The sequence below is a fragment of the Bicyclus anynana genome, chromosome 5 (assembly GCF_947172395.1).
Source record: "Bicyclus anynana chromosome 5, ilBicAnyn1.1, whole genome shotgun sequence".
Classification (NCBI taxonomy): domain Eukaryota; kingdom Metazoa; phylum Arthropoda; class Insecta; order Lepidoptera; family Nymphalidae; genus Bicyclus; species Bicyclus anynana.
In genome coordinates, this window is record NC_069087.1 from 4,336,234 (window position 1) to 4,350,529 (window position 14,296).

Below are 14,296 nucleotides of genomic sequence, written 5' to 3' on the forward strand. Positions count from 1 at the left end.
CACCCAAACCCACCGTGCACTATTGAATTGGTGCCACGGGTCACATCAAATAAAACTCCGAGGCTTAATCTCGTTGGGTTGGCTTTATTTATTCAAATCAATGTAGGGACCAACAATGTAGAACACCAACAATTTGGAAACACAATGGTTTGCCTTATATGCCGACATCGTTTTTGGCTGCTGGGAGGCTTCGGCCGTGGCTAGTTACCATCCTACCGACAAAGACGTACCGCCAAGCGTTTTAGCGTGCCGGTACGATGTCGTGTAGAAACCGAAAGGGGTGTGGATTTTCATCCTTCTCCTAACAAGTTAGCCCGCTTCACTCTTAGATTGCATCATCACTTACCATCAGGTGAGATTGTAGTCAAGGGCTAACTTAAAAAAATCGTACCGGAACGCTAAATCGCTTGGCACGTCTTTGTCAGTAGGGTGGTAACTAGCCACGGCCGAAGCTTCCCACCAGCCAGACCTGGACCAATTAAGAAAATCTCAATCGGCCCAGCAGGAGATCGAACCCAGGACCTCCGTTTTTAAATCCACCGCGCATGCCACTGTGCCACGGAGGCCGTCAAACTAATTAATGCCTTTAAGAATAAACCTAGGTATATTCCGAATTCCTGTTTTCTAGACGAGTTAACATTTTATTGATGAATGAGTCAGTTAGTCAGGCAGGAAATATACATATATATTATGTACCTACAGACATTCCGAATAGGGAGATAATTTCGGCAAACTTGTTTGATTGTAACAGCCAAGGTCAATGCCTCGCCGCTGTACAATTATCTTTATAAAAGAGGATGTTTTGACTGATTTACTGTGGAATTCATTGACGTTGTAGGGATACCCCCAGGGGATCATTCAGCCACTGAGTGTCGAATGTAACCTCTATTTGTTTGAGAATTTGGCACTCAGCAGGTGAATGATCGCCTAGGTGTGCCCATACAACGTCTAAGAATTCCATTGTAAGTAATTATAATAAGTAGTCGTTTTAGTATTTGTTTTATTTTTATGCTAACAAGTTCGTTCGTGTCGTCGTCGTTATCAACCCATATTCGGCTCACTGCTGAGCTCGAGTCTCCTCTCAGAATGAGAAGGGTTAGGCCAATAGTCCACCACGCTGGCCCAATGCGGATTGGCAGACTTCACACACGCAGACAATTAAGAAAATTGTCTGGTGTGCAGGTTTCCTCACGATGTTTTCCTTCACCGTTTGAGACACGTGATATATAATTTCTTAAAATGCACACAACTGAAAAGTTGGAGGTGCATGCCCGGGACCGGATTCGAACCTACACCCTCCGGAATCGGAGACAGAGGTCATATCCACTGGGCTCGGCTCTTCGTTTGTGTGCCATGTGCCATTCCAGCACTTTGGAACCCCAATGTCCATCGGCTCTTCGAACTATGTGCCCCGCCCATTTGCACTTCAACTTCACAACTCGTTGAACTATGTCAGTGACTTTGGTTCGTCTGCGGATCTCCTCATTTCTGATTCGATCACGCAGAGAAACTCCAAGCATATCTAGCTCCATCGCCCGCTGTATGACTTTGAACCTTCTAATAAGGTCCATAGTCAGCTACCAATTGTTTTGTGCAATAAAGTATAAATAAATAAACAAACACTTACCAATCTGAAAAGATGGAAGTCCATGCCCCGGGCCGGATTCAAACCTACGCGAGGGTCAATTGCAGAGGTTATATCCACTGGGCTATCGGCTCTCAGTATACTCAGTACTTAGTCGCAATAGACCATAAATATTTATTATGTATATTTTATATTTATACATGTATATACATATAAACATTAATTTTTTTTTCTATGCACTATCTCGCATTACCTTAATTCCAATATCTACCAGACAACCTTTGGTTAAACCAAAGGTAGATAAGACCGCCTTTACACATACTTGTCTTCTATGTTTTCTTTGTAATTGTTATTGTTTTGTACAATAAAGCATAAAATAATTAAATAAATACTTACCTATCTCAAAAGTTTGAGGTCCATGTCCCTGGCCGGATTCCAACCTACACGAGGGTCAAAAGCAGAGGTTAAAAAACCTCTGAATTTGACCCTCGCGTTCCACTACCACTGGGCTCTCAGTATACTCAGTACTCAGTCTTATCATAAAGTACATGAGTTACGAGCGAAAACACCTCAGCCTGAATCTATGAAGCAAACAGAAACATTTATTATTAGAGATCGGAAACACGTAGGTTACGATTTCCTATCATATTAACATAACAACAGCAAGGCGTAGAGTCCTGTATGTTGCAACGTAAATACGTACATATCCTTGCGTATTACGCACAGTTGTCTCTGGTTGGTGCTTCAGAACGGACGGATATAATGTTTGACGTGAAGGACAAAGTATTTTTGGTTACTGGCGCTGCTTCGGGGATCGGCGCAGGTGTGGTCCGGGCCTTATTGGACAGAGGAGCCAAGGTAGTTATCCTTATCTATTATTTACGGAAAAATATCCTTTCTTATTTTAGTAGATAATTAATATATATTTTTTTAAAAATCATAAATGATTTTTTTATAAATATATTTATATGTGTATACTTACTTTATAATAATTGTTATTTTTAATATAACGAAAAAGCATATATTTGTCAAATATAAAGTAAGTGTGATAGCCCAGTGGATATGACCTCTGCCTCCGATTCCGGAGGGTGGTGGGTTCGAATCCAGTCCGGGGCATGCACCTTCAACTTTTCAGTTGTTTAAGAAATTAAATATAACGTGTCTCAAACGGTGAAGGAAAACAACAACAACATTCAAATCAAAACCTTTGGTTTGGTTCCTATCCTAGTCTTCCGTGGTCCAAAGCCAAAGATTAACTACTAGTCTAGGCTTTAGACTATTTACCTTTTTTACCGTGAGCTGTTAAATCGGGAGTATAACTCCTAAACTAAATAAGATTAACCTATTGAGTTTGGGTTCATTTGTTCTTATATTTGTTTAAAGCTATTGAATCACTCAATGTACCTAAGTGTAAGTGTTGAATATTTAAACTAATGAAAGGTGAACATGGGCGTCCTAAAACTTATATCAAGGCTTTTACTAAAAGTAGGCTAGAGCCTTTTAGTGTCATAGGCCTTGAGTGTAAGTATTCTACATTTTACAAATTTAGCAGTAATCAACCTTATGACTATAAGGCTTAAACATTCAAAAGTATCTGGCACACAGTTTGTAAGATGGAGATTGAAAATTGTATACTTTTAAGTCAAAGAGATATTTAAGATGGAAGCGGGCTAACTTGTTAGGAGGAGGATGAAAATCCACACTCCTTTCGGTTTCTACACAACATCGTACCGGAACGCTAAATCGCTTGGCGGTACGTCTTTGTCGGTAGGGTGGTAACTAGCCACGGCCGAAGCCTCCCACCAGCCAGACCTGGACCAATTAAAAAAACCTCAATCGGTCCAGCCGAGGGGTTTATAAGTTTTCTTTTCCGTACGTGTCGAACTTTGTCCCAAAAAAATTGTGGAGACATACATTTGACGTAACGTGAGGTAGATTATTATTCATCATCATCATTATAATAACAATACATATTCGGCTCACTGTTGACACGAGTCTCCTTTCAGAATTAGAGAGGTTAGGCAAATAGTCCACCACGCTGGCAAAATGCTAATTGGCAGACTTCAAAGACTTTTTTTTACAAGAATTTTCTTAATTCTCTATAAGAAAATTCACAGGCATGGCAGTTTCCTCACGACAAGAGCCGTGATAGCTTAGTGGACATGAAATTCGATTCGGAGGGTTCGAATCCGGTCCGTGGAATGTACCTCCAACTTTTCAACTATGTGCATTGTGCATTTTATAAAATTAAATATCAAGTGTCTCAAACAGTTAAGGAAAAACGTCGTGAGAAAACTATTATTATACTTTATAATTGGCAAAAAAGGAGGTTCTCAATCTGACGCGTACCTACCTATATATTTTTTTTTGTATGATCACGCACGCATCACTTTTATATTGGCCGACATTGATGATTCTTTTTTTTAACGAGTATCCAAACCTCGAAGTTGGTCTCATATATTTACTGGACTTGAAAATTAAATGTTTAGGGTAGTGATTGCTATAACGGTGATTGGTGGGTTTATAACAATACAAAAGAAGGCATTTTATTAAAAAAAATATCAGTATACGCACACAATATAATAAATCTTCGTGTAGCATATTTTTGTTTTTTTAAAGTCGATTGAAGTTTTTCAAATTATTTTCTATGAATATATAGTTTAGTATCTAGATTCATAGATATGCAATACTTGTAGGTAGTAAGCAAACTATATTAAAATACGTAAGCAATTATAAAAGATAATATATTACAAGTGTTAACACTTGAAACTAAATGAATTTTCAGCTGAGTATATTGTTTTCTTCTACAAATATATGCGAATATAGGTAAAGAACCAGTTTAAATATTAAATTTACCCATAATGTTCTTTTTTATTTCAGAATGTAGCAGTGCTAGATGTTAATATAAACGCAGGAGAAGCTTTAATAAAGGAGTTGAACGCTAAGCACGGGGAGAAAAAAGCGATATTTATTAAATGCGACGTCGCGACCAATGATGTGGACACAGCCTTTGATGAAACTTTTAAACAGTTTGGTTATATTGATTGCGTTATCAACAATGCTGGACTAATGAATGACCATCCCGATATATACGAGAAACAGATGTTGGTGAATGTGGTAGGTACTAATGTGTCTCTTAACAGAAAGGAATGAGAGATGAGGTTATAAATGCTCGTTTGGGGCTGCTTCTATATGATATTCTTCTATATATATTCGATTTTATGCTTGTTACCGCATAACTTCGTAATTTCTTAACCATTTAAAAAAATATGTTTTTTTTTGAAAGAGTATACTTCCAGATTAGTAATTTTCATGAAAATCGGTTCAGTAATTTTGTGTTAAAATGAAAATAACGAAATTTCCCGTACGGTGGATTTTTATGTTACCAAAATTAAATGCTAGGATGCACTAAAAACAGAAAACTAAAACTTTAACAAAAAAAAATAACCGATTTCGAAATCACAGAAATAAACTAAAAAGCGAAAAATAACATCGTATGTGATACCTTCTGATCGGTGAAGGCTGAAGACGGTGCTAACACAGTGATGCACTAAAGCCGATTAAATCATTAACTTTTATGACTTAAAGACAGTTCTATCCCGTGGTTCTTTCAGAAACGGCTTTAATTAATACGCTGCACCTTTGCACCGCCTTCAAAGTGATCAAAAGGCATCACATACGGTGTTATTTTTCGATTTTTTATTTATTTTTGTGATTTTGTAGTCGGTTCAATTTTTTTGTTAAAAAAAAATTTTATATCAATAGTATTGAGTAATATATGTATAAGTTACAGTTATATGTATGTTATAGTTAGTTATAGTTATATGTATGTTATAGTTAGTTGTAGTTAGTCTAGAGCCGTGACAGCCCAGTGGATATGACCTCTGCCTCCGATTCCGGAGGGTGTGGGTTCGAATCCGGTCCGGGGCATGCACCTCCAACTTTTAAGTTGTGTGCATTTTAAGAAATTAAATATCACGTGTCTCAATCGGTGAAGGAAAACATCGTGAGGAAACCTGCATACCAGAGAATTTTCTTAATTCTCTGCGTGTGTGAAGTCTGCCAATCCGCATTGGGCCAGCGTGGTGGACTATTGGCCTAACCCCTCTAATTCTGAGAGGAGACTCGAGCTCAGCAGTGAGCCGAATATGGGTTGATAACGATGTATAAGTTAAAATATGCAACTCTCCTTTAGTAGCTAATTTAATGCCAAGTATAAACGAGTACATATAAATATACATATACATAATATTTTGCTTTAACGTAAAGTCTTGTAACTTTAATTTATACAAAAAGTGAGTTGTGATTATGTGTTGAAATGCTTTAATACTTTATTGTTATGTTGTTTTGTATGGTTACAAAACAACATAACAATTAACATTACAAACATTATGTTGTTTTGTATGGTTACAAAACAACATAATGATATAATTATAATGATGTATTATGATAACAATGATATATTAAGGTGACTTTGTCATGATCGTTTTATTCCACAATAAATATAATTATAATTTCAAGGCCTTTTCGAATAAAGCCAGTATTAGAAACTCGTGTACCTACTTCATACCTACATTCGAAATAAAACATAGTTTTAGCTGTGTTTTATCAATATGTACATGTAAATCAAATATTAAATATCACGTGTTTCAAAACGGTAAAGGAAAAAAATCATGAGGACACCTGAATACCTGAGAATTTCCTAATTCTCTGCGTGTCTGCGAATCCACATTGGGCGAAATAGCAGTGACCCGAATTTGGGTTGACAAACCCAAATTTTGTCCATATGTTTGTTTGTCCAGGATAATCTCTGGAATGGCTGACCTGATTTCAATGGAAGATAGAGCAGGTTGTTAAGCAACATATAGGCTTATCCCGAAAATATTCACGGTTCCCTCGAGAATGTTATGAATTACATACAACACCAAATTTATTTTAATATTATATTTACGTATATATATTTATTTAATTATTTATATATATAATTAAATGTAATGTATTGCACCTTCCCGCTCTTTCTTCGCAAGCTCGTCAGGGGTTGCCTGGTAAAGATTACTTATAGTAATAAGGCCGCCTTTGCATGCTAAGTTTAAATTATCTCTTTAATGTTTTATTTTATAATTGTATTTTTATTTATTTTTCTTCTTCTAAATTCTAAAATAGAATAATATTTTTTTGCAGTCAGGCTTAATAATAGGATCGATGAAAGCCTACAATGCAATGCGCAAGGACAAAGATGGTCGAGGCGGCACGATCATCAACATTTCGTCAATAGTGGCGCTGATACAAACTCCGCTTCTGCCGATCTACAGTGCGACTAAGAGTGCAGTGTTACAGTTTAGCAACTGTCTAGGGGTAAGTTTCGTCATGTTAATAATTACCATACCATTTAAGAAAAGCATGTTTATGGATATTTGCATCTATATAATATACTTTATAAGTCAGTAGAATACAGAAACTTAAGCTTAATTATCCTAATAACTATCCACTTGGACGTCTATGATATCAACCAGATATATAAATAAACGCACCGATAAGCCCCCCCCCTCCCCCAAATAAATCGCCAGAATACCCCAAAAATTACAAAATTCTACAGGTGCCGACCTACTAAAAATGTTACGAAGACTTAAGTATCGCGCGTATTTAAAATAAAATACCATGTCGTGCAGGGGAGAATATAAAGAACAACTGTACCGTTGTGTTTAAACCGCCAACAAATATCTACTTTAAATAAAAAATATTAAACTTTGACTTTTATTTATTTTTTATAAACTTTTCCAAAATCAATGAAACTTTTCTTACACAACACTAAGATGTTTATACACCGGATTAAAGTATACATTGTCTAGAATAAGAACCATAAAAACAACCATAAGAACTTAGAAATTCATTAACAAAATCATTAAACTTCGTTCATTAAATTAACCTTAAAACCACACACTCTACAATTAGAGTGCAACGTAGAGAATGCCACAGTTTAAATAAAATTTGCAGCGACAAAAGTATTGCCGCGCTAAATCTACCGGGCATACGTATGTCCCGGGGCGTTCAATGGTCGGTCGATTACCGGGCATACGTATGTCCCTGGGCGTTCAAGTGAACAAATCATGTCCGTGGAATGGTGGCAAGAACACTTCATTTCGGCGTTGGCAGCCAGGATGATCTTATGGCCCAGCACGTCAGTCACTAGTCGAAGTAACTAGCCGCAGATGTTTTTGGCTCTGTGGTTCCATGGTCCTTATGTCTCCGCGGCAAAAGAAACTTTTTAAGTTGCATATCATTATTGCCATCTTAAACGATGGACTTATTATTGATATTTGCTATTTGAAAAGGATTGCCAGCAATTTGAAAACTCTACTAGTCACGAAAGTGACTACTATGACTTAAACCTGAACCTAACTATGAGTCTAGAAATATAAAAAAATCTTGATTGAGGCTAATTGAGGTCGTAAGCACTGTTCCTTTGCTTTCCGCAACAAGTGGAGGTGTTTTCTTTGTCAGACTATACCTTACCTTACCTTATCAGCCGATAGACGTCCACTGCTGGACTTGGGCTTCTTGCATGGACCTCCAAGTACAACGATCTCGAGCCGCCCGCATCCAGCGGCTCCCTGCAACCCGCTTGATATCCTCGGTCCACCTAGTGGGTGGTCGACTAACACTGCGCTTTCCGGTGCGGGGTCGCCATTCCAGCACCTTGGGACCCCAACGTCCATCGGCTCTTCGAACTGTGTGGCCCGCCCATTGCCACTTCAGCTTCACAAACGACGACTTTGGTTCGTCTGAGGACTATACTTACTATTTATTTATTTATTTTACATCAAATTAGAATGTCCGAGCAAATTAACTAGATGAGGTAAAAGAAATACATTAGCAAAATTAAAATATTAATTGAATAGTCAAACATAGAAAATTTTAATAATATAAAAAACTTATGATAAAAAAACTAAAACAATGCACAATGCGCATATTGTTTATTATTTTTTGGAGGTTTTGAAATTTTAAAATATTAATTGAAAAGCTAAACATAGGAAATTTAAATAATATAAAAACTTTTGATATAATGCCAAAAAAATGCACAATGCGCATATTGTGTATTACCAAGTTTTTGTAGATTTTTAACGTTTTTTGTGTTTTTGGAAATGACTAATCTCCCTGTCTCTCGAATTGTGAGAAAAATTAACAAATGATGATAGGAAAGTATAATCGACATCTCGTAAGCTATATTTTTAATGTGAGTCAAAAAAACGTTCTAAAATATGCGCCTTAGGTCATAGCAATTGAATTTCGGTGAACACTTACTAGTCATTTGAGACATACATTGTTCATTGTCCTCAATAAAGCACATTGTAATCATGACGATGCAAATCTAGAACACAGTAATATTAAACGCAAGGAGTGAATTTGTACCGAGTTACATTATCTGCCATAAGTAGTAAGTAAGTGCAAATATACACTATCTATACAAACGAACAACCCGCTGGCCTATTCACTTATGTACTTCATTTTTAACCATGTACTATAATCAACCTCCAAATCATTTGACCACCTCCGTGGCGCAGTGGTATGCGCGGTTCAAATGACGGAGGTCCTGGGTTCGATCCCCGGCTGGGCCGATGGTCGGTAGAAACCGAAAGGAGTGGATTTTCATCCTCCTCCTAACAAGTAAGCCCGCTTCCATCTTAGATTACATCATCACTTACCATCAGGTGAGACTGTAGTCAAGGGATAACTTGTAAAGGATAAAAAAAAACATCAAATTAATAACAGCAGCATTTTTAGTAAGTATTTCACAAAGTCTATTGATAAAGAGTATCACAATGTCAACTGGACAGCTACTAGCTACTCTATAATATCCACGAAGAGTTGTCAGTAGCCATCTCTTCTTCAGTCTTGGAACGCTATTCACTTATCAATTATTTTGCTCTTTTGGATGTTTCAAAACGTAGACTATGGCTTGCATTAGCCACTGTTTAGTAATTTTGATCTGTAGTTAGCAAGAACTAGTGAAAACTAAATCACGTGACTTAAGAATTACGAGTACCTACTAACAATTCTAGTTGGTAAATTGCGTTTATTGGTTAACCACGAAATATTATTATTGTTACTCAAAGTTAGTGAACAGGCCAGTTAGCTATAATTTTTTTTATTCTTTACATGTTAGCTCTTGACTACAATCTCACCCGATGGTAAGTGATGATGAGGTCTAAGATGAAAGCGGGTTAACTTGTTATGAGGAGGATGAAAATCCACACACCTTTTCGGTTTCTACACGACATCACTTGGCGGTACGTCTTTGCCGGTAGGGTGGTAACTAGCCACGGCCGAAGCTTCCCATCAGCCAGACCTGAACCAATTATGAAAATCTTAATCGGCCCAGCCGGGGATCGAGCCCAGGACCTCTGTTATGAGAATCGACCACGTTTACCACTGCGCCACGGAGCCCGTCAAATGCAAAGGTTTGACGATAAAATATTGTTTCAATGTTTTATGACTCCACGTACCTCGTCACCTTGGACACATTTTATTATTAACTTCTTATTTTATATTTTTTTTTGATTTATGAGTTGTTCGTGATTAGTTTTTATATTTATGTTTATAGTGTTCTAAGTTTCTTTTTAATAATAAAAATACTATGCTTAGTAGACAAGGTCACTGTTTACTTCGTACAACCTAAAATTGCTAATTACAAATGCTAATTTCTATACAAAATGGCTATTTTTTAGTGTTCGTCTATTTGTTAAAATAGCTACAAAAAAAGGCAGGTATACCTATTTTGATCATAAATTAAAGCTTGTAAATTATATATATTTTTAATTAATATGTCGTAAATTCTGATTCTAATTCTGTAGTATATCTGTAGGAGTGTAGGTATATACTTAAGTTAGCGTTAGTTATCATTAACCTAGAATTTTTTTTGTAAGAAGAACAATACAATGCTGTTCTATAATTTTTAGTTTTGGACCCTCGAATATAATCTCCCATTTGTAAAACTAAATAATTGCTTCTTTGTAGTTTAAGAAAAAAGCAATTATTCAGTTTTTAAATCGCTATGCAGCGTTTGCGTTAGGAGATTATATAAAATTCGAGGTAAAGGTATATTCATCAAGCCGAATAACAAAATAGAATAATTATGTTCTTTTGTCTTGTAGGAGGAAAACGGATACGGTCGGATAATTTCGTAAATAATACGTTCCGTACGAGGTAGAATGCTTTGCGTAACTAACATTATGTATTTCCGATAAATAGAACCAAACCAGAACAGGATTCATAGAAAGAAATCGCGGATACCTAACATAAGTTTCACATTAGATCGAATCAAAATCCTACCTTAATGATTTTATAAGAAATAACACTGTATAATTTATGATGCAAAAGGATTTATTTAATAAGAGAACAAGCAACGTTAGTAATGCAAACCAGAACCAAAGAGAGTACAAAATTGAAAGTAACAGCTAATGTCACAGCTAATGATACAGAGTAATGATGAATTAAAGACAATATGTGTAAGGCGGTAAATTTAAAGACATTGTCAACATACCTAATTACGAATTTGTATCCATTACAAAATCCTATTAATAATTATATTATTAATAGGATTTTGTTTGATTCTATCGAGCGTGTCATTGCCCTGGGGAGTCTCTCAGGCATATTGTGCCCGGGTGTTCTCACCTTGCTAACGGCGAATACTTGCATAGACATAATCAAATAGACAGATAATCAAGACAGACAAGATTATCCACCAACAGCTTGCTCTTCAGTATGGCCTTATCGATTCTGAGATGCCTTACTTTAGGTACGACCCAGCATCAGTTCTTGAAAATAGCAGTGCATTGCTATACTGGGACCGAACGATTATCATTGACAGGTATATTGTTGCCAATAGACCTGATAAAGAGCTAGTGGGTCACTAATCGGTCAGTGCGTCGCGCAATAATTGTTTATGTTAATTTTCCACATGACGATAATCTGGTTAAAGCCGAAAAGGCAAAAGTATCAAAATACTTGGACCTTGCGCACTTGAGATTACCGACATGTGGAATGTTGAATCAACTATTATTGTTCCGATAGTTGTTTCAGTCAATGTTTTGTATTTAATTTTTATAATAACATTGTTAAAAATTAAAAAAGACATAAAAATAAAATAATGATAGAGATGATGATCAGGAACGGCTTAGAAGACCACAGACTTCATAACTGGGGTGTGCTGTGGCATATTTTTAGATGAAAAAAACCGTATTATTCATTCATATTTCGACCTTCTGATCAACGGAGCAGTTCAGCCAAAGGGATAGTTAAATAATATTCTCATACCTATTGAATTCACATTCACATTCAATACCTATTGAAATAAGGATTTTTTGAAATAACGTACCCAATGTACTCGTCGATCTTTCAGATGCTATCTCAAAACATTCATTTTTGATTTCTCAATGGTTGGCTTCCCATACATTTATGTAATTATAAGCAGTTAGGTATAACAAAGTAGTTATACCTAACTGCTTTGACTCGTTGACTCGTTGTTTACAGTATAACTTTATACGATTCTAAGTTAATAATATATACATACGACGTAATTAAATGCATGCAATAATAATTCTGTTAAAGATGAATGTCCATTACTCACGCTCCGATGTTCGTGTGATTGCCGTTTGCTTCGGCATAACTGATACAAATCTGATCAAAGGGCGAATCGGGTGCATCGATGAAGAAACTGAAGAAAGGATGATGATTGCAATAAAGAAATTTCCTGCTCAATGGTAAATTTTGATAAACATTTTTTCCTTTATTCTTTACAAGTTAGCCATTGATTACAATCTCACATATTGATACATATACGACAATGTACCGGAACGCTAAATCGCCTGGCGGTACGTCTTTGTCGGTAGGGTGGTAACTAGCCAGGGACGAAGCCTCCCACCAGCCAGACCTGTACCAATCAAGATATCCTTAATCGGTCCAGCCGAATACAGGACCTCCATCTTGTAAATCTACCGCGCACACCACTGCGCCACGAGGCCGTCATACTCCATAGCCAGCCATTTTAGGTTTTTAATCGACATTATAAGTCAAGGCTTATAATATGAACATCTCTAAGACTTGAATTAATCAGCATCATACTGAATTATTTTGCGGTATTTGTTTATCGGTGGATACAATTAGCAACAGGCGAATCTACTAAACTAGACTGGCCAATTTAACCAGGTTAGGTTTAGAATGCCTTATTTTACAACCTCAAAGTCCGGTTATAAGATGTCTACTACTCTGGTAATAAGAAAACGCTTTTTCAAGAGCGCTCAAGAGGTGACAAACAAAAGAGGCGAGCGAGCTTTTGTTTAGAGAGCCATTGCAGTGTATCTACAATAAGAGATTTCGCTGACCAGGAGGAGGTTTCCGATATCTGACGTCTCAGGATGTGACGTGAGTAACGGTGGCTCCTGGACTGATATACTTAGGCCAAAACACCCTTCTCGAACGGCCCTCTAAGTGGAGGTCCGAGACTCAGAGGAGACGCCTTTAGAGAGTCCATCCACTCTGCTTCTGCCTTCGGGCCCCTTCAGGCGATGCTTCTGCGCTCGCCCAAGCTCCCCCGTGTCACCGCTGAGGTCCCATTAAGGAGCCTACGGCAATTACACAATCAGAATAAAACTAACATGTAATGCAATCTTAACAAAATTTTGTACATCATCATCATATCATCCGATGAACATCCACTGCAGGACAAGGGCCTTTTGTAGGGACTTCCAAAAGTCACGATACTGAGCCACCTGCATCCAGCGAATCCCTGCGACTCGCTTGATGTCGTCGGTCTGATGAAATTGTGTACGTTTAGCAATGATCAAATATTTCGTATTTTCACTTTACAGTATAGACTCTGCTGTCACCGGACTTTTAGCAGCATATGAAAAAGGTGATAGTGGTAGCACGTGGTTAGTTACAACCGATAGACCAGCAGAAGAAATCACAGATAACGTAAAGAAAGCCTTCGACATATTGGGTCAAGGAGTATTCACACAATGAAGACGCAAAGTTGTTAATTTTTAATCCCTAATTTCGACGATTTAGTACGTACCTACACCTTTTATAGCACTTATAAATAATATAAATTTAAAGATCTCGTCAAATTTTAACCAACACAATGTAATATTTATTTTTAAATATGTAATGAGATTTATTTTTGAGAAGTTATTTAAAAACCTATTTTTGATTATTGTTCTTAACAGTATCATTTTGAGCAAGTATTAAAGTAATTACAATAATTTGGATGTTGTCAAAATACGTAGGTATATCTCTTAGGTTAATAATGTTTAGTATTTATAAGGATCGATTGTGGAGTTTCATCGAATATTTCCAAAGATATCCCTCAGGTCAGGTCAGATATAAAATTTATGGATTAATATTTATCAAATTATTTTATTCACAATGATTTGTTTGAGGTTTATTCAATATAATAATAGAATTACCTAGTATAATAAGATAATTATGTATATTTTTACTTATTTTTTTGTATAATGATGTTTTTGTTGTGGTGGCATAATTTATACACTCTATTAAACAATACTTTTATCTGATGACTTTTCCTGAAACTTATCATGTGGTAAAAAAACTTGATGGCAAATCACCTCGCATAAAAACAGGAGTCATGTTCATAAAGATATAGTTTAAGATTCGTCAGACAAGAAAAAGCTGAAGAAGAAAAAGAATAAAGTA

At 36.4% G+C, this 14,296-nt stretch overlaps 1 protein-coding gene across 1 annotated transcript; it reads left to right on the top strand.

The window, feature by feature from the left end:
• The first annotated feature begins 2,283 nt into the window (after positions 1-2,283).
• LOC112051339 (15-hydroxyprostaglandin dehydrogenase [NAD(+)]) lies at positions 2,284-14,152 on the top strand. The gene is made up of 5 exons (XM_024089939.2): positions 2,284-2,443; positions 4,466-4,702; positions 6,767-6,940; positions 12,194-12,345; positions 13,453-14,152. The coding sequence occupies exons 1-5, from the start codon at positions 2,348-2,350 to the stop codon at positions 13,604-13,606; spliced, it is 813 nt and encodes a 270-aa protein (XP_023945707.2). The 5' UTR covers positions 2,284-2,347; the 3' UTR covers positions 13,607-14,152.
• Positions 14,153-14,296: the final 144 nt, after the last annotated feature.

Excerpts from the sequence above, each read along its gene's own strand:
- LOC112051339 (XM_024089939.2), top strand. The coding sequence starts at position 2,348 with ATGTTTGACGTGAAGGACAAAGTATTTTTGGTTACTGGCGCTGCTTCG. Across the intron at positions 2,444-4,465 it reads TATTGGACAGAGGAGCCAAG|AATGTAGCAGTGCTAGATGT; the intron begins GTAGTTATCCTT and ends TTTTTATTTCAG. Across the intron at positions 6,941-12,193 it reads AGTTTAGCAACTGTCTAGGG|ATGAATGTCCATTACTCACG; the intron begins GTAAGTTTCGTC and ends ATTCTGTTAAAG.